This window comes from Hemitrygon akajei, chromosome 5, assembly GCF_048418815.1.
Source record: "Hemitrygon akajei chromosome 5, sHemAka1.3, whole genome shotgun sequence".
NCBI classification, from domain to species: domain Eukaryota; kingdom Metazoa; phylum Chordata; class Chondrichthyes; order Myliobatiformes; family Dasyatidae; genus Hemitrygon; species Hemitrygon akajei.
Genome location: NC_133128.1, coordinates 135,979,583 through 136,001,722, shown reverse-complemented (window position 1 = coordinate 136,001,722; position 22,140 = coordinate 135,979,583). Strand labels below are relative to the sequence as shown.

The 22,140-nt window shown below is 41.9% G+C and overlaps 1 protein-coding gene across 1 annotated transcript in view; it reads left to right on the top strand.

Moving 5' to 3' along the window:
* The window catches only part of LOC140727243 (uncharacterized), a 102,684-nt gene extending 82,400 nt beyond the window's left edge, over positions 1 to 20,284 (top strand). Inside the window, exons 11-14 of the mRNA XM_073044507.1 lie at positions 4,129 to 4,329; positions 9,026 to 9,109; positions 10,115 to 10,240; positions 20,192 to 20,284. Of these exons, the coding sequence (XP_072900608.1) occupies positions 4,129 to 4,329; positions 9,026 to 9,109; positions 10,115 to 10,240; positions 20,192 to 20,284 (504 nt within the window). The remainder of the gene's footprint in view (positions 1 to 4,128; positions 4,330 to 9,025; positions 9,110 to 10,114; positions 10,241 to 20,191) is intronic.
* Positions 20,285 to 22,140: the final 1,856 nt, after the last annotated feature.

Genomic DNA, 22,140 nt, shown 5'->3' with positions numbered 1-22,140 from the left:
TGGATCCAATGCAGCACAAAAAACACAATAAGAAAAAGTACACAATCATTAAAATAACACAATAAATACATAAGGCAACTTACAGGTAAGTATATGTATTGATTGTACATATATAAACTGACACTAGCTACAGGGCTGTCTGTATGTAAGGTGACTCTGACAGGAAGTAGTGGTGATGGGATGGGTTAATGGGTGGAGGTGTTGACCAGCTTTACTGCTTGGGGAAGGTAACTGTTTGGTCCTGATGTGGATGCTAAATAGCTTCCTCCCTGATGGGAGTGGGACAAACAGTCTATGAGCAGGGTGGATGGGATCCTTCGTGATATTGCTGGCCTTTTTCTGCCATCTGCATGGGAGGGGGAGCTGGGGGGGTGCTTTGGGGTTCTAACATTTAACTCTCATTCATTCTTTGGGGCATTCTTCGGTTTTCATGGATGGTTGCAAAGAAACAGTATTTCAGGATGATTATTGTATACATTTCTCTGACATTAAATTGTACCTTTGATATGTCCTTGCTGGTGGGTAGGTCTGCTGTCATCCAGTTTCCATACCATGCAGTAATATAGCACGTTAGGATGACCCCACTGCACATCTGTAGAAGGTTGTGAGTATTGATGAGGGTAGTCCACCTCTCTTCAGTCTCCTTGGAAAGAAACGCACTGAATGGATCAGAGAGCGATAACAATTCTGATCAAAGTGATCGAAGCTTTTCCGGTAATTAATACGAAGCCACTCAAGTTGGGGGAAACTCTGATGCAGCTAACTCTGAAGAGAGTGACAGAAGGAAGGGATTACTTATTAGACACATTAAAAGTTGAAAAGTCGAATAAGCCTGTGAAGTACACTGGAGTTTATTTGCACTCTGGGTTTAAGCATGTAGTTTTTCCTCTTTTGATGAAGATTAATTTATTCTATTACTAATGAATATCAATAGCAGAAACACAAGCAGGATTGGGCTGTCTGATGAAGGGACATCAACTGTTTATTCCTCTCGATAGTTGCTGCCTGACCTGCTGCGTTCCTCCAGTGTTTTGTGTGTGTTGCTGAAGTGATATGAAGGGCCTTTATCATGAAGGGATTTCAGTAAAGATCCTTCGATTGTAAAGTACAGATGCAAGTATGGCTCAGTATGTCCGTGGAATGGGACTGCCTGTCCTACGGGTGTCTTCCATTTTGATCCACACACACCAGGGATCCCCACAAGTCAGTAAGAATTGTCTACCCTATCCCACTTTCTAATACGATCTCTTGATTTCCTTATATCCAGAAATCTATTGTTGCCACTGTAATTCTCCATCCTACTGTTTATCTGTCTGTGGCCTCCTGGATTGCTCCAAAGAAGCCCAGTGGATGGTGTGTAGCAACACCATCTTCTCTCTGGGAATGTGGCAGATGACTACAATCTATTGAATTCCCTAACATTGGGGGTAACTTGCTCTTTCTCTCTGTCATATCAGAGCTGTCCTCCTGTCATCTTGTGGCATTAGCTCAGCTTTTCCCTCTGCAGTCATACAGCCTGACCAGGTGGACATGCCCAACACACCTACCATTAGCCACACATAGGATAGAGAGAATGTGGAATGAGCTGCCAGCGGAAATGGTGCGTGGAGGTTCCAGTTCAACATTTAAGGAGAGTTTGGATAAAGGTGTGGGTGGGCGGGGTATGGAGGGGCTGTGGTCCAGGTGCAGATCGAGGTGGCTAGGAAGAATAATACACTGTCATGGATTAGATGGGCCAAAGGGCCTGCTTTTCATGCTGTATTGCTCTATGACTTTATGGCATGTACAGTGCCTCCTTTGTTTACAAATACCTCTTTCTGCTGAATCAGAAAAGAACAAGGAATGAACTTTTAAATATTTTTGTTGCATATTGTAAGTTGCACTATCTAATTTAACAAGATCTCTGTGTCTATTGGCCTACATTGCTGCCTGGTTCTGAAATGCTGCCATTTGTAATAATACTTCCTTGACTTCAAGCAGCAGCTAGCAGCTAGTCTAGGCAACCACGAAGATCTACACCAATTCGGGCCTGTTGCCACACCACACGGGCCTTGAGTTCCCACACCCAACAAAGCTCTTCAATACTCTTTGTAAAATCTGCCTTTTGTTAATTCATTTTTAAACTTCTGTGTGTAGTTTGGTGTCAAGCTCCATTTGATAATGATCATATGAGGTACTTCGGGCTGTTGACTGCACTAATGGCATGGACAAGTTGGGCAGAGGACCTGCATCCGTTCTGTGTAACTATGACTGTATATAATTGTTTCTGCTGTCTGTAGAAGTACAAAGAATAGAACACTACATACAACATTGCTCAGACAGTTGTATCTTCCTGTTAATAAATGTAGAAGTATCAGTCGAAACACCAGGGTTTGACTTCAGCCTTAAGGGTGCAATCATTATCAGTGGTTCAAAGGTCGGAGAGCGAATCAGAAAAAAAACCAAGGTTGAAGACTACGGTGTCTGATAAGGTATTTGGAGAATTATGCAAAATTGAGACTGTGCTTGTAGATGTTTTGAATATGTTTATACGTGTAGCCTAGAGAGAACTCAAAAACAGGAGTCCAGAAGTAAATTAATTCATTAATAAATGCCAAGAAAGGGCTAAGTTTATATATGTCATATTTTGAGTTACTTTGATTTCTGTGCCTATTTATTACAGTAATATAATAAGAAATTTGCAACATTAAAGGCCATTCAGTCCTACATCTTTGTGCTGGTATATCACACCATATGGTTCATGGTGGTCTCGGTTTAAATACAAGGATTTTCATCTCAAATCCTGTGCAAATGTCACCCCTCCTTCCCTTTCTTCAATGGTCTACTGTCCTCTCTTATCAGATTCCTTCTTCAGCCCCTCACCTCTTCCACCTCTTACCTTCCCACCTATCCTCTCACCCGATTTCATCTATCACCTTCTATCTTGTACTCCTTGCCCCACCACAATTTTTTTTCAAATCCTGGTCTCTTACTCCTTCACATCCAATCCCGATGAAGGGTCTCAGCCCGAAGCATCGACAGTTCATTTCAATCCATCAGTGCTGTCTGACCTGTTGAGTTTCTCGTTTGTGTTAGTCAAGTTTTCCAGCATTTGGAGAATCTCTCGAGTTTATGATTAGCCACTTAAGAGATTTGCTTTGGAAACCGACAAGGCCATTTGTTTCACTGATAATTATCAATCTATTTCTAATTAATTAAAATAACGGCCCCTTCTCTTCTGCCTACAATAAGGCCAGGGTTCTCTTGCCTGTGACAGTGTCATCTGCAAATTTATGAGAAAACAACTTTCTGTAGCAACGTATCTCTGTTTATAATGTAGGGTTCATTGGGGAAAAGAAGGGTTTGGATTACACAAAATAGCAAATCAGATTTTTTACTAGGAATACATAGTGGATGGGTACACTATAATTCAGTTTCTAAAAGCAAACTAGTCTAATTTGTAAAGGAATGCAATAGGAAAATGGAGATGTTATGTAAAACTTGTACAGTTACAGGCTGAGACAATGGCACAGCAGATGCTGCTGCTACCTCAGAGGTGCATGGACTCAGGATTGATCCTGCTTTTCAGACTGTCTGCGTGGAATTTATGTGGTCCCTTTGAAACTGGTTAAACTGTACCCAGAACACAGTGGTGGGTAAATAAAGGCTGTAGCTAGTGGAAATATGAAATCAAAGCTGAAAATTCTGAGGATACTCAGCAGGAAAGACAATGCCTGTGGAGAAAGAAATGTAGAAAGCAGGTTTATCCTCCATATAATGGAAAGGAGGTAAAGCCTTCAGAATTGGTGCAGAGAAGCCCCTCCATAGATGCTGCCTTACTTGCTGAGTTCCTCCAGAATTGTGGGCACATTGCTCAAGGTTTCCAGCATTTGCAGAATCTCATGTAATCTCCAGCCGGTTGGTGAGATTTTGTCTGCCACAAATGATGGGACGGATCTCTGGGAAATTAAGGCAAGCTGGTGCCTTGACAGTTGTCTTCAGCTAATGAAAGGAATTCGGATGGGCGATATACAGTACAGTATAATTTCTTCCGACCAAGTAAATTGGCTGTGTCAATATTAACATAATAATCCTGCAACTGTTGCTGTTTCCTCATCATCAATCAGACGTTTCTGCTTATAAATGCAGGGAGTTCTAGCAAGAGCAGATTCCAGACGGGATGCAGAAGGAGAGAATCACCTGGGGAATCAGCTTTTGAGTGATGTGCAACTTAACGTAGCTACAGAAACTTTCATGCCATCTGTCGGTGTTCAGACACAAACAGAAGCTACCCAAACTCGAACCACACCAGATGAAGTCAACCTTGGAGATAACCTCCAGCAGGAAACGGTCAGTCCTTCATGATCAATAGAAGAGCAGAGACAAGGATGTAGTGATTTTGAGAATGGAGTTAATTTGTCTCCAGAGTGTGAGTTCAGGTTTTTACATAGTAGAGGCCCTAAATCCCACAATGTTGTGCTGATCTTTTAATCTACTTTAATATCAATCTAACCCTTCCAAGGTAAACCTTCCATTTTTCTATCATTTATGAGTTTCTTAAATACCCCTAACGTAACTGCCTCTATCAACACCTCTGGCAGGGTGTTCCATGCACTCACCACTCTCTGTAAAACAAAAACTTAACTCTAAAATGCCCTCTATATTTTCCTCCAATCACCTTAAAATCATGCCCCCGGCATTATCCATTTCTGCCCAAAAAAAAATGTTAGCTCGCTCAATCTATCCTCATAAGACACGCTCTGTAATCCAGGCAACATCCTGGTAAATCTCCTCTGCACCCTCAGTAAAGCTTCTATATCCTTCCTTTAATGAAGCAACCAGGGCTGAACATAATACTCCATGTGTGGCCTAACCAGGGTTTTATAGAGCTGCAACATTACATTGTGGCTTTTGATCTCAATCCCCCAATTAATGAAGACAACACACAATATGCTTTCATAATCACTTTATCAACTTGCACAGCAACCCATGGGCATAAACCCTAAAATCCCAATTTCCTCCACACTGCTAACAATCCTGCCATTCACCTTGTACTCTACCTTTAAGTTCAACCTTCCAAATGGTATCAGTTCACACATCTCCGGGATAAATCCCGTCTGCCACTTCTCAGCCCAGCTTTGCATCCTGTCAGTGTCCCTTTGTAAGTTATGATAACCTTCTACACTCTCCCCAGCTCCACCAAACTTTGTGTCATCTGCAAGCTTGCTTAACCCACTGTTCTATTACTCGTCATCGAGAATTCAGTCGGTCTCAACTGAAGGTAGACAATAGCTGGGAAAGCTCTGGACAGAGAGGTGATGGCACATCTTATGTGTGCTGCTTTTAATTAGTTCAGTCACCATGTAATTATGTATTCCCAACTGTTATTACAATTACAATATTCATTGATGGGCACCACTCAATAAGAACTAATTGTGAGATATCAAAAAACTGTTTGTACTGGAAGTCTAAAGTTTAAAAAAAACAAAATGGTAGAAACACTCAACTAAGCAGTTAAGTAATATCTATGGTGAAATAAACAGTTAATATTTTGGCTGTAGGCCCCTAAGAGAATTGACCCTGTGTCAGGTTTGTCTTGGGGTTAAGTCATTGATATAATTCATTGATGTTGTCATCCAGTCACTGAGCTAATGAGAGCAGAGAGAAGTGTTGTGTATTTAATATTTCAGTAATATATTGTTTGATTAAGCATTCTTTGTTATTTACATGATGTGCCGCAGGTCATATGTAAAAGTACGTGCATGGTATATGTCATCACACCACCATGTCATATGTGCACACATCACTTAAAGTAAAAACAAAGTTAGACTCGCATTCCAGACTCTCTTGTGTTTCTTTCCATTAGTTTTTATGTTTTGGAGTTAGAAAACCTAACAGTAGTGATGAGTAAGTTTGAAAATCAACCCAAAACAACTTGTTGAAGCGCAATGAGTCATTTGAGTTTTTAAAAAAGCAGTGCAGCACCTATCTCTTCAGAAGGGAGGTGGAGAACATGGCTGAATTTTTTAAAAAGGTGAAAAATAGACAAATTCACAGGTCCATAAACAGTGAGTACCAGGTGATAATAATCATAAATCTGAAAAAATCAGAAATGACTGGCTACGTTGGAAAGATAGATGCATAGACGCATAACTGGAGTATGCATACTGAGCAAATTGAGCTACATTTTGAAGCAAATGAAATAGCCAATGAGAAGCAAGTGTCAGTTTTGCTGAGTGAATTGGGTTAAAGGCGTGCAGTTTACTCCCACCAAACCAGCCAAAGTATGCTGATATCATGAAAGTAATACAGGATCAGTTAGAACCAAAAATATTGTTTAGTTCAGAATGCTGTAGGTTTCATAAGGGGAGTCCATTTCAGTGTATGGCTGAAGTGAAGAAGGTATCTGAGCATTGTCAATTCAATGATAGGCTTAATGATGCACTGAGAGATTATTTACTGTGTGGAATATTATACAAAAGCATTCAAAAATGGCTCCTAACTGAAGTATAACTTACATTTAAGATAACAGTTGATATTGCTGTTGCAATGGAAACTACGGCCAAAGACACAATTGAGTTACAGTCAGGAATGAGTAAAAGAAAGAATGGGTAGGGAGACAAAATACCAGAAGTTAGAGAAATTAATGTTCATGCTGTCAAGTTGGAGGCTATCCAGACAGAATATGAGGTGTTAATCCTCTGATCTGAGTTTGACCTCATCGTGGCAGTAGAGGAGACCATAGACTGATGAATCTGAATGGAAATGGGAAGTAGAATTAAAATGGGTGGCCACCAGGAAAATCATGCCAATTGTACAGATGGAGTGAAGGTGCTGGACAAAACAGTTCCCCAATCTACAGCAGGTCTCGCCAATGTTGAGGAGGTCACACCAGGATCATTGGATACAGTAGCTTTCTCCATAGACTTGCAGGTGAAGTGTTGCCTCACCTGGAAGGACTGTTTGGAGCCCTGAATAATGGTGAGGGAGGAGGTGAAGGGGCATGTGTAGCATTTGTCTTACTTGTAGGGGTAAGTGCCAAGAGAGAGATTAATGGGCAGAGATGCATGGATGAGGGTATCACAGAGAAACCAATCCCTGCGGGGGAGGGAAAGGTGTTTTTCCTGGTAGGATCCCATTGATGACAATAGAAGTTAGGGAAAATGATGTGTTGGATGTTGAGGCTCGTGGGTGATTTGTAAGAACAAGGGAAGTTCTACCCCTGTTATGGTGAGGAGAAGATTGGGTAACAACACTTGTTGAGGAAATGAAGGACATAATGTGAGATGGTAGGGGAAGAGAAACCCTATTCTTTGAAGAAGGAGGACATCTCAGATGTTCTGGAAAGGAAAGCCTCATTCTGAGAACAGGTGCAGCAATGACCAAAGACCTAAGAAAAGAGAATGGCATTTTTACAAGTGACATGATGGGAAGAAGTATAGGCAAGATAGCTGAGAGTGTCTGTGGGTTTATAAATGATCCGTATATAGTATACTGATCAAATATCAGTAGACAGTCTGTCTCCAGAAATGAACATAAAGAGATCGAGAAAGGGGAGAGAGCCGTCAGAGATGAACAGTCATAATCTTTCCCCCAGGTAGAAATGTCCTGTGCTAGACGATGTGAATTTAAGGTGAGAGGGGGCAAGTTTAAAGCAGATGTGCAGGACAAGTTTTTTTACACAGAGAGTGGTGGGTGTCTGGAACAGACTGCAGGGGTAGTGATGGAAACAATGGAAGACAGTAATAGTTAAGAGGCTTTTAGATAGTTACGTGCTTATGCAGGCAATGGAAGGATATGGTTCACAAATCATGTACAAGCAGTAGTGGTTCAAATTGGCATTGTGTTTGCTGTAGATATTCTGGGCCAAAGGGCCTGTTCCTGTGTTGTTCTGTATTCTATTCTGGGTATCTGAACACCAAGCATCATAGTGTGCTGAAGTTACGGGTGATATGGTGCAGGCATCGTGAAGGATGGGTCTGGCCATATTCCAGTCATTCTGACTATTTCCAGCTTCCTATTTATTTTTGCCAGAAATGCTTTCTTTCAGCAGCTGTCGCTGACACCACACTTTAGATTCTCAGAACAGTCTCTCTGTCTAGAGAACGTGAAGCTAACTGCCACAGGGTGTCACTGAGAGATCGGCTTTACATAAATCTGAATCTGACCGAGTGAAAGATGTGCAAGGCTCTGATGAAGAGGTCTGAAAAGATGGTTTTGTAAAGTAAAAATGTTGTCAGTGAGAAGTTGTGCCAATTGCCCTCTCCCTAGATGTCACTTCTTTCAACATGAAACTGGAACTACCCCAGTTCTAGAAACATAGAAACATGGAAACATAGAAAACCTACGGCACAATACAGGCCTTCGGCCCACAAAGCTGTGCTGAACATGTCCCTACCTTAGAACTACCTAGGCTCTACCCATAGCCATCTATTTTTCTAAGCTCCATGTAGCCATCCAGGAGTTTCTTAATAGACCCTATCGTTTCCTCCTCCACCACAGCCGCCGGCAGCCCATTCCACACACTCACCACTCTCTGCATAAAAAACTTACCCCTGACATCTCCTCTGTACCTACTTCCAAGCAGCTTAAAACTATGCTCTCTCATGCTAGCCATTTCAGCCTTGGGAAAAAGCCTCTGACTATCCACACGATCAGTGCCTCTCATTATCTTGTACACCTCTATCAGGTCACCTCTCATCCTCCATCTCTCCGAGGAGAAAAGGTCGAGTTAACTCAACCTGTTCTCATAAGGCATGCTCCCCAATCCAGGCAACATCCTTGTAAATCTCCTCTGCACCCTTTCTATGGTTTCCACATCCTTCCTGTAGTGAGGCGACCAGAATTGAGCACAGTACTCCAAGTGGGGTCTGACCAGGGTCCTATATAGCTGCAACATTACCTCTCAGCTCTTAAACTCATTCCCATGATTGATGAAGGCCAATGCACCATATGCCTTCTTAACCACTACTAGTGGACATTACAGACCTGTAGCTGCTGCTCTGGCCTAGTCCTATTGATGAAATCCTTTTGCTTATAAATACAGAGACTCCCAGCAGAAACTGGTTCCAGTCAGGATGTGGAAGGAGAGAATCACCCAGGAGGACAACCTTCAGGATCACGGAGTGAGGTGCACTTGATTTAACTACAAAAGTTTCTGCTCCATTCAAGTTTATTGTTGTGGCGTGTATAAGTGGCATGCAAATTAGTTGTTTGCAACGGCAGCACAGTATATTATTAACATGAGAAACATAAGTTAACATAACTTACAAAAAAGCAAACAACAAAGTAAATATAACAACACTAGTGCATTGTCGAGAGAGTGAGAGGAAAAGAAATATAGTTGGAAGTGGTGCTATGGTTTGTCAGGTCCATTCAAAATCCTGATAGCCATGGGGAAAAGCTGTTGTTGATCCTTGAGCTGTGGGTTTTCAGCTTTCTATGCCTCCTGCCTGATGGCAGCAGCAAGAACAGGACATGGCCTGGATGGTGAGGATCTCCAATGATGGATGTCTCCTTCCTGAAACATCACCTCTTGTAAACGTCATTGATGGTAGGGAGTACATGATGGAACTAGCCAAGTCCACAAGTCTCTGCAGCCTCTTGTGTTTCTGCACACTGGGGATCAGACCATGATGCAACCAGTCAGTTCATGGGTGTTAAGTTATCCAGCCCCCGCCCCCCCCCCCCAGTTAACCTTTACCCACTGCAATTCACCAGCCACTGAAATGGGTCTATGGCAGACCCCATCTACCAGGCCCTATATTCATCTCTGGAGCTGCTAGAACATAGTTTATTAACTACAGCCCCACCTTCAATACTATAAAAGCAAACTCATCTCCAAACTTCTAGACCTGGGAGTCAACACCTCCCTTTGCAACTGGCTCCTTGACTTCCTGACCAATCAGTTAGGATAGGCAGCAACACCACTGCCACGATTATCCTCAGCATTGGTGCTCTACAAGATGGTGTCCTCAGCCCACTACTCTACTCCCTGTACACTCACGACTGTATGCTTTGTAATCGGTGTAATCCAACGTATCACTTGAATTGTCACGTTCTTGATGAATATCATTACCCTACAATTGCTGCTGTTGCTTGATAGTTGATGAGATCTTTCTGTTTAAAAATACAGGAAGTTCCAACAGGAGCAGAATCCAGGCAGGATGTGGAACAAGAGCATCGTCCTGGGGATCAGACTTTGAGTGATGTTCAACTTGACGTAGATACAGGAACCTCTGTGTCATCTCTGGGTGATCAGGTACTTTAACAGAAACATCCCAAACTGGAATAATATCAAATGAAGCCATCCTTGAAGATATTAGCCATCAGGAAGTAGTCAGGGCTCCAAGATCAACTGAAGCGCCGGGATAGATGTAGTGATACTGGAGAATGGAGTTACCGTAGATTTCGCACTACAGAGCGCACCTGATTAAAAGCCGCTGGCTCTAATTTTAGAAATAAAATCAATTTTGTACTTGTACAAGCCGCACCGGATTTTAGGCCGCACCGGATTTTCGGCCGCACCGGATTTTCGGCCGCAGGTGTCCCACGTTGTAATATGAGATATTTACACAGAAAGATATTACACGTGAGGATTTTTTAACTTTTAATTAAATCCGTATGGTAACATAAACAAATACATATTGCAAATGCTTTTTTTCGAACCGTGCCTGTAACACGGCTACTTTTAAATATACGTTGCGTATACTTTTTTACTGAACAACATTCCAATATCTCCTAACGACTGGTAAAAAATATATATACTGCAGCCTACCAGGAAAAGTTATTGATCGCTTTTAACTTAAAAGCAGCGTTTTGGCTCCGCCGCTCCGCCGCTCGCCCCCCGCCTTCCCGTTTATCGCAAACCGGTATATTTCCCACAAGACGCAGCGAAACCGGGTGTGACGTCATAGCATCCCGGGATGTAGTACAGAAAACAAATATAGTTAAAACACTTCTAACTTTAACTAACAAATGAATTACTAAGCGAAAATATTATAAACTAAATAACTGCCATAAAGGCAGCACAATGCTTTTCTTCGAGTGTTTTCCATGTTGATGAGGGTGAGTACAAATGACTGATTTACAATAATTTAATTGTGAAAGTGCGCTTGATTTATCGTACAATTTCATTGGACCTCTGTGAACTACTCATCAATTTTATTGGTCTACTGTTACGAGGCAAAATGTTTTTGGCGGCATGAAAAAAAATCATGCATTAGCTGCACCGTAGTAAAGGCCGCAGTGTTCAAAGCTGTTCAAAATGTGGGAAAAAAGTAGCGGCTTATAATCCGACATCTACGGTAATTTGTTTCCAGGGTGTGAGTTCAGCATTTCCACCTTCACTGAATGCTATTCAATGGCAACCGGCTCAATCCATTGTCTTTTGCCCAATCAGTGCTGGTGTCACTGAAGAAAGAGACAGTTAATTGAACATGTGGCGGTGCCCAGGGGAATTGTGGCGCCCACAGAGAACAGCAATTTTAATTGACTCAGGCACCCCACTATATTTGTGTTCCCTAATTGTTAAGATTCTTTGTTTTTTGAGATTTGTCTTGTTCAGCTATCTTTGGAACTCCAAAATATCTGACTTTTCTTTTGTTAGTAAAGTGGTCGCATTTTCAGTGGATTCTTGTATTTGTTCTCCAGCAACTCATCTTGATGAACGAGTTAACAGCTAGCTATTTCATTCTCCTTACTGCAAGCCTATGTTTTCAATGCCTTTTTAATTGCAGAATTATACCTATAAAAATTTTAAATATAAAAAATTCATTGGTATGTCACTCCTTAGACATCAAGACTAAGTATGTATGTTTTGTACGATAGACACAAGGCAGGTTTGTTCAGTTCTTTTCAGAATTAATTTTACACCTGCATGACATCATTTTTTTCCCCTTAAATGCGTTTATTAGCACACAGTCAAAGGTTTTACCCCTGATGTTAGATTCACAGTGGGAATGGACAAACATAATAAATATAAGTAAAATGTACCTGCTCTGCTATTGAGTAAAATAATGAATAATCTTTTATCTCAGTGGCACATTCTGGCCCTAACCCCTACAACTTGTGACTTCCTGAATATCCAAAAATTGATCACTGACTGAGCTTCCACTACATACATGGGTGGAGAATTCAAACATTCACCACACTCAAGGAATTGTTTTTTTCTCTCTTATTGCTGTCTTGACCAGCTAGATCCTTGTTCTGAAATCATGACATCTGGTTCCTGGCACTTAAGGCAAGCAAAATATGTCAAGCCTTGCAAAAAAAGCTTAATGTTTCAGTGAGACCATCCTCATTTTTCTAAACCTGAGTGACTATAGGCCCAATCTGCCTAATTTCATCTGACAGCACATCTAATTTAATCCAAGAACATTTTGTCTGGAGAACATTGCTTGTAGTTCCTCTGTTGTAAATGCTTTCTTTCTTCAGTATGGAGTCTAAACCTATTCATGTTATTGGGATAGGGTCTCATTAAGGAATTGCAGAGCTCAGAGTTGGAGTACTTTATACAATCATTATCTCAAGGCGCTGAAAAAAAACCCACCAAAGACATCACCGCAAGATCTGTAAGGTCTTCCAGATTCACTGCAAGGATAAGCAAACCATTCTCAGTGTTCTCGCTGCACTTGGCAGGTGATGTCAGGAAAACCACACCATTCACACACCCCAACACCAGACTTCTGAAACAGATACCCTTTTCTAAGTTCTTGAATAGGTAGAGAGTACAAGATGGGCAGAGGAGAAGGTTGTGTTCAGAGTCTCCAAGAGGAAATGCAATGTCCCCACTGACTACTGACCTATGACTGCTCAAAGTGGAGGAGAAGCACTCAGGGCAGTATGTAGAACCTTGAGGAGATGCCTTGTGAGTACATGGCAATTTACATAAGCAGTAGAAGGTGCCCACCACCTTAAAAACTACCCAGATGCTGAGTCCATCTGTCCTATCAGTGGAAGAGTCTGCATTCTAACATTGGCCACATCGGATGCCTCAGAGCCTACAAGAACCACAGGCAGTTCTTGCTCATTCCCAAAGGTATGCCTATGATGTAATTGCAATAAGAAGTCTGTGCTCTTGTGTTCAAGCCTCTTGCAGTAAAGGTTTTTTGCCTTACAAATTGCTTCACACAAACTTTGTGATTTGCATGCAAGCATTCCAGGTCCATCCAAACACTGAAGGCTTTCAGTCCCTCAATATTAAAAAAATAAGTTGCCTTCAAATGTTTTATCACCTTACCTCAATTTTCCGAATTCTTTCTCAGTGCCTCCATCCTTCACTAGTCACACAGTCTATTTGTAGCTCCTACATCCTCTTCACAGCCAAAACTGCCGTTCAGCTTTGTATCATCAGCAAATATGGATATATTACGTTCGGTCCACTCATCCAAATCATTAGTACAGATGGTGATCAGCTAGTGCCCAGGATTGATCCTTGTGGTACCTCACTGGCCATTTACTACAGCCCAAAAATGCCACATTTATTCCTTCTCTATGTCTTCTAACCTGGTCACAAACCACACAAGCTTATTATCCCCAGTCTTATTTGCTCTAACTTTATTTGCAGATGTCTTCTGTGGCATCTGATTGGAGTCTTTCTGTAAGCCCAAATCTGTGGGTTCCCCTCTCTATATTTTTCTAGTTACAACCTAACAATGTTAATTGATCTGTCCTTCAAAATTTGTCCCATTAATAGAATGAAAAACGTACAGAGAAATCAGGTGTATAAAAGACTCACAAAACTTCCATTTGGTTGTGAGTTTCCATCTGTTAATATTCATTGAACTGATCTGGATGTACTCACTTTCAAGGACTCTACAACTCATGTTCTCAGTATTATGGATGTATCTATCTATCTATTGTATTTGTACAGTTTGTATTCTTTTGGTTGTTTGTCCATCTTCGTGAATAGTTTTTCATGGATTCTATTTGTGTTTCTTTGTATCTACTGTGAATGCCCACAAGAAAATGAATCTCAGGGTAGTATATGTTGGCATATATGTATTTTGATAATAAGTAAATGTACTTTACATTGGATTTGTCTCTGGTACGCCATAGATGGCAGCTTCTATCACTTAAGATACAGGAGCAGAAGTAGGCCTTGGGCCCATCAAGACTGCTCCTGTCGTGGTTTCTTGAAATAATCAGGAGACGCAGAAGATTCTTCGTGAAATTTAAGCCCTTATTTGCAAACAAAAGCTGAGACAATTAATGAGCGTATCACTAATTGCCTGCCGAGCCTAGTTCACAGTATTCTTTATAGTAATTTCTTATCTTAGTTTCATTAGCATATACTTGTTCTAGTGCCTTGACTGGTTCTCACACCATCACATGATCCTGTCTACCACTGTTACCTCTACATGCTTACTTTCACTGTTAGCTACATTCTCAAGACACTGATGCGTTCAATAGTACAGAGACAATACAGAGATTACATTCTGGCTAATAAATTGGATACATAGTAAACAGCAAACACAAGGCTGGTCACATAGTTCTGGCCACACAGCAAACATTGCAACTTTATTCTCCAATATAATCCCCCCTTTGAGACCCACAGGGTCTCACACAGAGAAAGAAGGCTAAGAGTCCGTGCACAAAAGCCCCAATAAAGTCCAGCACTTATTCCCAAATCTCGGGTTAAACTATAATTTTCTGCACCAAGACCTCAAAGTATTCTCTCCCTGTTACCCTAGGCCGCTGAGTCAAAAACCTGTCCCTTTGTATCTGAGACAGGGAAAAAGACTCAGAAGCCCTTACAATCTACTCCCACACTGTTGTTTTGCTCTTGTTCATCCTGCAGGTGTTGTAGGCTGTAACGATACTTCTTCGGTGCTTCTTTCTCCGCTAAGCTTGGTTCAGTAATCGCCACGAGCATCGGAAATTGTTTGGTTGCAGCACACACTACAAGAGACTTGAGACAAGGAAGAAAACAGCACAGAACAAGCGCACAGCTCAGCAATACAATACTGACAGTCATTGCCATCTTAGTCAGCCATACTCCCCATCCTCCGAGTCTACTTTCTAACCAGTCAAATAACTGATGTCCGAATGCTGCATTCTGTTTAACTTCCTTTCTGAGACTTTTCAACTTATACATTGTCTTAGTAAATGATCCTTCTGGACTAGTGTTATTTGGTATAAAAGTACAGCACTGCTCTCCAAACATCACACAAATTCCTCCTTGTTCTGCCAACAGCCAGTCCAATGCTTTTCTATTCTGCCACGCCATTTTGCTAGTTGCATCTAACTGTTGTCCCAAGGCCTCCAATGCATCATCAGTGTAGTTGATGAATCTTTGCTGATTGTAATATATATATATATATATATATATATATATAATTTATCCATTCAACATTCTTAATAGTTCCTATCAAGAGTAGAAATGCTTCGAAGCCCGCAACAATCTCATTCCTCGCCTTAAATTCGTTAGGTATACCTCTCGGCTGTCCTATACTATCTATCCAAGTCATTGAGTCAGGTTCATATTTTCTCCTTTTCCGCAATAGTATCTGCTGTTCAGAGATATCAATGTTGAAGTGTACTTCAGGGGATACTATAACTTCTTGAAGTAGCATAACACGTGTACACGTACCTGCCCAATTGAGAGGAAGTGTGGCTCTCAGACCTCCTTCCTCACTACACAGCCACCAGGTGTCTTTTAAGGAGATGGTCTGGGTGTCCAATGCACCTTTGGGTGGATGGGAACCTACTATGTGTCTTTCGCCTGGGGTTACATCCCACATCTGAGTGCAGCTACCTCTGAAATGACCCACTGGACGAGCACCTTGCCTCGTAAAACATTCATAGCTCAACTGATATTGCATTATAAGCTTTTCCTGTGTAGGTGTCTGGCTTCTTTTGTTTATAGCCCATGGTCTGCTGTAGTTGCAGTCAGAGGCAAGCTTGCGTTGATCAAACTGCGGGGAAGCCTGATATAACATACACCAATATGGGCACATTGGTGCGTTTCTCATACAGCTTTGATAGCAGGGATCTGTTATAACACAAAGCTTCAGGAAACAAGCCTTAATCGAACCTGGACACTGTCATTCACATTGCTCCCTATACTCTCTTTGCCACCGCGTGCAAGTGGAGGAGTTATAAGGCATGGGAACTACATGCTGAGTGGGGCTTTCCCTTGAGCACAGGTAACAATTCTGTCTCTTCATCATTCCTGCCGTGTAAGTTGCCCATTGATACCACTGATTAGTACGTGTCTGTAACCATGGCGAGGAGGTAAGTGTTGTGCTCCACTTACTTCTTTTCTGTAGGTTCTGTGGGGACTGAACTGTCCCATTCCATATCTGCCACACTAATGGTTTCCAAGTCTGCACTGGAGTATGTGGGTGCTTTGTCCCAGGGACACGACTGCTCATTCCCAGCTCATCCCCATTATCTGAAAAAGCACTACTATCCACCACCACATCCTGAGGGTCTTCAGGCCCGTCCTCAGGGCCAAAAATTTCCCTTACTAATTGATCAAACTCCTGTGTCAGCTTCTTGTTCCTCCTGTCTGCCTCCCGCTAACTGCTCTTCTGCATCACTTACCTCGGACACTTCACCTGATTGTCCTTGCGGGACTGCCCTCGTGCAGTGGTTCAGATGGTACCCGGTGGAGCGTCCTTCTACCTGAACTGCGGTGGGTGATGCCTTGGTCACCGTAAAGGGTCCTTCCCTTCTCGGCTCGTTCCACTTTCTCCGAAAAACTCGCACGTAAACCTGGTCTCCTGGTTTGATTGGTCCTTCCCCTTGTACGGTCTTCGGCTCTTTCTGTTTTTCCTGGGCATAAATAGACCTATGTATCATAGTTAGCTGCTGCATGTATTGTTTCAATTCTATTTCCAATTGTTCCAAACTAGGTCCCTTATATGGCCCTCTCCACTGGGGCACTGGCATGGTCCTCCCAGTTAGCATCTCATGCGGTGTCAGGCATGTCATTCGATTAGTTTGCATGCGGTAACTCATCAATGCTAACGGTAAAGCATCGACCCAATTAAATTTAGTGTCTGCACAAATTTTGTTCAGTTTGGCTTTCAGGGTTCCATTAATTCTCTCTACCATGCCCTGCGACTGAGGGTGGTATACACATCCAAATCTTTGCTTTATCCTCAGCGCTTGTAGTACCAATTTGACCACTTTCTGGATAAAACCTGAACCATTGTCTGAGCTAACTTCTGTAGGTATTCCAAACCTTAGGATCACTTCACTTGTCAGAAATTTTACCACTGTCTTTGCCCCTTGATCTTTCGAAGGTACCGCCTCCACCCATCTGCTAAATCGATCAATTACTACCAGCATGTATCTTTTCCCTCTCACTGTATTTATCATGTCTATGTAATCGATCACTGGATGTTTAAATGGTCCTTCAGGTTTGGGAATGTGACCTATTGGGGTTGTAATTCCCTTCCGAACATTATTCTGTGCACATACCTTGCACTGTGACAAGACAAAGTCCACTGAAGCCTGTAAATAAGGCGACCAAAAACCATCCTTTTTTTTTTACTTTCTTTATCACTTCCCCCCTTGCACAATGGTCAATTCCATGCGCTTCTGAAATCAGAATCGTCAGTAGAGGGGTGGGCACTACCAGCAAATCGTCTTCCATGCTCCACAAGCCTTCCGGGTTCTGTTTGGCCCCCCTTCGTCTCCACATTGTCTGTTCTGCCAAAGTTGCCTTACTTTGTATTTCAATTAGGTCCTCTGCCACAGGTTCTGGAGCAAGGCTTACCTGGGGGGCAATGACAGCTGATGTACATCCAGATGCTTTTCTGGCTGCCTCGTCCGCAGCTTGATTTCCCTTTGTTATTACATCATTTCCCTTTTTATGTGCCTGGCATTTTACTATAGCCAATGCTTTAGGTTTCATTATGGCTTTTATTAAGTCGAGAATTTGCTGACAATGTTGTATGGGATCTCCACTGCTTTTTTAAAAACCTCTCTGTTTCCACACTGCCCCAAACAAATGGCATACTCCATGAGCATATGCCGAATCAGTATAGATGTCTACTTTCTCACCTTCCATCATTTCACACGCAGCTGTCAGGGCTTTGATTTCTGCTAGTTAGGCGGAACATGGTTGGGGGCAGGACTCCATCCTAATAATCTTAAAGCTCGACTGATCCTGCTGCACTACTGAGAACCCTGCATGATTTCCATCATAATCCCTATATCAAGAGCCATCTACAAACAGAACCTTTTTATCTGCATCCTCTAGTGGTTCTGACCGTAAATCTGCTCTTAATTTGGCAAATGCCATCGTCTTCCCTACATAATCATGGGGATCTCCTTCATAGCCCAAAGGGACAAAATCGGCTATATTACTGGTAGTGCATCTCTGTATGGTTATGTCTGGAAATGTCAATAGCATCTGATACGCTGCTATCCTGGCTGGCATCAGCACAAATTTCCCTCTTCCAGCAATTCTGCTACTGAGCGGTGTGTTACAGATGATGCCTTTTCATACGCATAGTACAGCGCCGCCAATCCGTGATAACAGGGTAGATACCCCTGAGCCACCTCATCTAGTCTCTACATGCTTACTTTCACTGTTAGCTACATTCTCAAGACACTGATGCGTTCAATAGTACAGAGACAATACAGAGGTTACATTCTGGCTGATAAATTGGACACATAGTAAATAGCAAACACAAGGCTGTCACATAGTTCTGGCCACACAGCAAACGTTGCAACTTTATTCTCCAATACTCCACGGTTTCACCATGACGGATCCATTTTTCCTCTCCTGCCTTCTTCCAGTATCACTTCATGTCCTGACCAATCCAGAATCTATCAATCTCTGCTTAAATATATGCCTCCATAACTGTCTGTGGCAAGAATTCCATAGATACACCATTCCCTAAAGAAATTCCTCCTCATCTCCATTCTAAAAGGATGCTCCTCTATTCTGAGGCTGTGCCCTCTTGTCCTAGACGCTCCTGCCATAAGAAACATCCTCTCCACATCTGTTTTATCAAGGCTTTTCACCATTCGATGGGTTTCAATTAGATCTCACCACATTCTTCTGAATTCCAGTGAATACAGGCCCAAAGCCATCAAACGCTCTTCATATGACCAATCATTCAATCCTGGAATCATTTTCGTGGACCTCCCTTGATCACTCTGCAGTATCAGCACATCCTTTCTAAGATAAGGGGCTCAAAACTGCTCACAATACTCCAAGTGAGGCCTCACCAGTGCTTTATAAAGCCTTAACATTACATCCTTGTTTTTATATTCTAGTCCTCATGAAATGAATGCTAACATCGCATTTGCCTTTCTTTCCACCAACTCATCCTGCAAATTAACCTTTAGGGAATCCTGCAGAAGGACTTCCAAGTCCCTTTGTGTCTCTGATTTTTGAATTTTCTCTCCATTTAGGAAATAGTCTACCCTTTATTTCTTCTAAAGTGCATGACCATGCACTTCCCAAAACTGTATTCCGTCTGCCACTTCTTTCCCCATTCTCCTAATCTGTGTGAGTCCTTCTGTAACCTCTCGGCTTCCTCAAAACTAATTTCTCCTCCACCAATCTTCATATCGTCCACAAACTTCACAATAACACCATCAATTCCATCATCCAAGTCATTGACACAAAAGGTAAAAAGAACTGGACCCATCACAGACCAGTGTGGAACACCAGAAAAGGCTCCCTTTGTTCCCATTCTTTGCTTCTTGCCAATCAGCCACTGCTTTATTCATGTTAGTATCTTTCCTGTAATATCATGGGCTCTTAACTTGTCAAGCAGCCTCATTTGTGACACCTTGTCAAAGGCCTTCTGAAAATCCAAGTGCACAACATCAACCAATTCTCCTTTGTCTGTCCTGCTTGTTATTTCTTCTAAGAATTCCAGTGGATTTGTCAGGCAAGGATTTCCTTTGAGGGAAATTTTATCACGAGCCTCCAAGTGCCCTGAAACCACATTGTTAATAATCAACTCCAACATCTTCCCAGCCACTGGGGTCAGACTAACTGGCCTATAATTTGCCTCCTTCTGCCTCCCTCCTTTCTTGAAGAGTTGAGTGATATTCCTTCGAAACCATTCTTGAAAGATCATTACTAGTGCTTCTACAGTCTCTTCAGCTACCTCTTTCAGAATCTGGGGTGTACAACATTTGCTCCAACCATCACTTGGATGATGATTTTTGATTTAGCATAAAGATCTCTCGTTAACTGCACTGGCCTGATTGCTGAAACATTTCTGTATCAATACAGGAAGTTCTAACAGAAAATTATTCCAGTCTGGAAGTGGGAGAAGAAAAGTCTTCATCTGAACTGTCTTCAAGTTCAATAGCTGAGGTAAAATAAATTTAATTGCTCAAATTTATCCTTCAGTAATGGCTGATCAGGAACTTGTAGAATTGTCCCAAACTGGAAAGTTTGTTCACCAGGTTAGCCACCAGCAAGCAGTAGTCAGCGTGTGAGAAAGGCTATGTTCCTGGGAAATAAGTGGGGGAATTAGGCTGATGGTTTGTTCTGATACCCACGTAGACATGAACAGCTGAACAGCCACATTCTATGTAATAAGGAGAAACTGAGACTACTGTTCTTTGACATGCCGTTCATGACCTTTTTCCACCCTTTCTACCAAGAAACTCCCATCTTTTACTTGATCCAGTGTTTACGATTGAATTGAATTTATCTGGGTTGTGACACTGTAACAATTAAGATAATTGTTGAAAATAATTTATTACATGCCCTTTGTAAAATGAAGAAGTGTCATATGGTACAGGAACAAGCTCCTTCTTAACAAAAGTGCATCTGTACTTTATAGCAGACAATTGAACACCTTGGACGTCATTAAGGGTTAGTGGATGAAGCATAGAGACTATAAAAATCTCTGGTTTGATGCCCAACTTTGGACAGATCTACTGATCTTATTCTGCATGGCAATCAAGAATGATGTAATTGACTGTTGGGCCAAGCGGTTACCTGTTCATCATTCCTGAGGTTTTGTCTCCAGTTGCTTTATTGTCTATTTATGTAATTGAAGACTGGACTTGACAATCCTGTTCATTGCTCTTGTTCAAGTGTCTGACAATTGACCACTATCTTAACTGCTGTATTTGATACCTGATGCTTGACTTTCAGCTAGGAAATAAAGTATCATATACACGTGTACGTCCATCAGAGGCTCAAGGATCCTGGAAACCACCACAGCCCAGCAGCAATCAAATTGAGACTTCTGATCTGGCTCTCCAGAAGGAAGATAGTTTGGCAAATATGATTGCATCAGCAATAAAAGAAGTGGAAATGGAACAAAGATCTGCAGAAGCGCAGGTGAGGGGGATGTAAGACATATTCATTACAAGTAAGAAGATCTGGTAGATCAGGTGCCATGGAATCCCGGGAGAGCTAGTTAGGTCAATTTAAAATTGGCTGGGAGGAGGGAAGCAAAGGTTAGTGGCTGAAGTTTGTTTCTTAGAATGGACACCAGTACCTAACGGTGTGCTGCAGGGATCAGTGTTGGGACCCTTGGTGTTCATGATTTACATAAATGGTTTGGATGCAAAAGCACAAGGCTTGATCGGTAAGTTTGCGGGTGATAGGAATTTTGACCTTATGACATAGGAGCAGAACTAGGATGTTGCCTCTGCTCTGCCATTCCATCATGGTTGATTTATTATACCCCTCAACCCCATTTTCCTGCCTTCTTCCTGTAACCTTTGACACCTTTACTGATCAACATTTTATCAACCTCCTCTTTAAATATACCCAATGACTAGGTCTCAACAGCCTTTTGTAGAAATGAATTCCAGATTCACTACTCTCTGGCTAAAGAAATTCCTCCGCACCTGTGTTCTAAAGTGACGTCTTTCAAATTCTGAGGCTGTGCCCTCTGATCCCCCACTATAGGACACGTCCTCTTCATAAGCACTCTATCTACACCTTTCAATACTTAATAGTTTTAATGAGAAACTCATTCTTATAAACTCCAGGAAATACAGGCTCAGAGCTATCAAACGCTCCTCATACGTTATCCCTTTCATTCTAGAAATCTCATCTAGTTCTTCTCCAATGCCAACATATCCTTTCTTAGATAAGTGGCCCAAAGTTGCTCACAATGCTTCGTGAGGTCTGACCAATGCCTCAGCATTACATTCCTGCTTTTATATTCTAGTCCTCTCAAAATGAATGCTAATTTTGCATTTGCCTTCCCTACC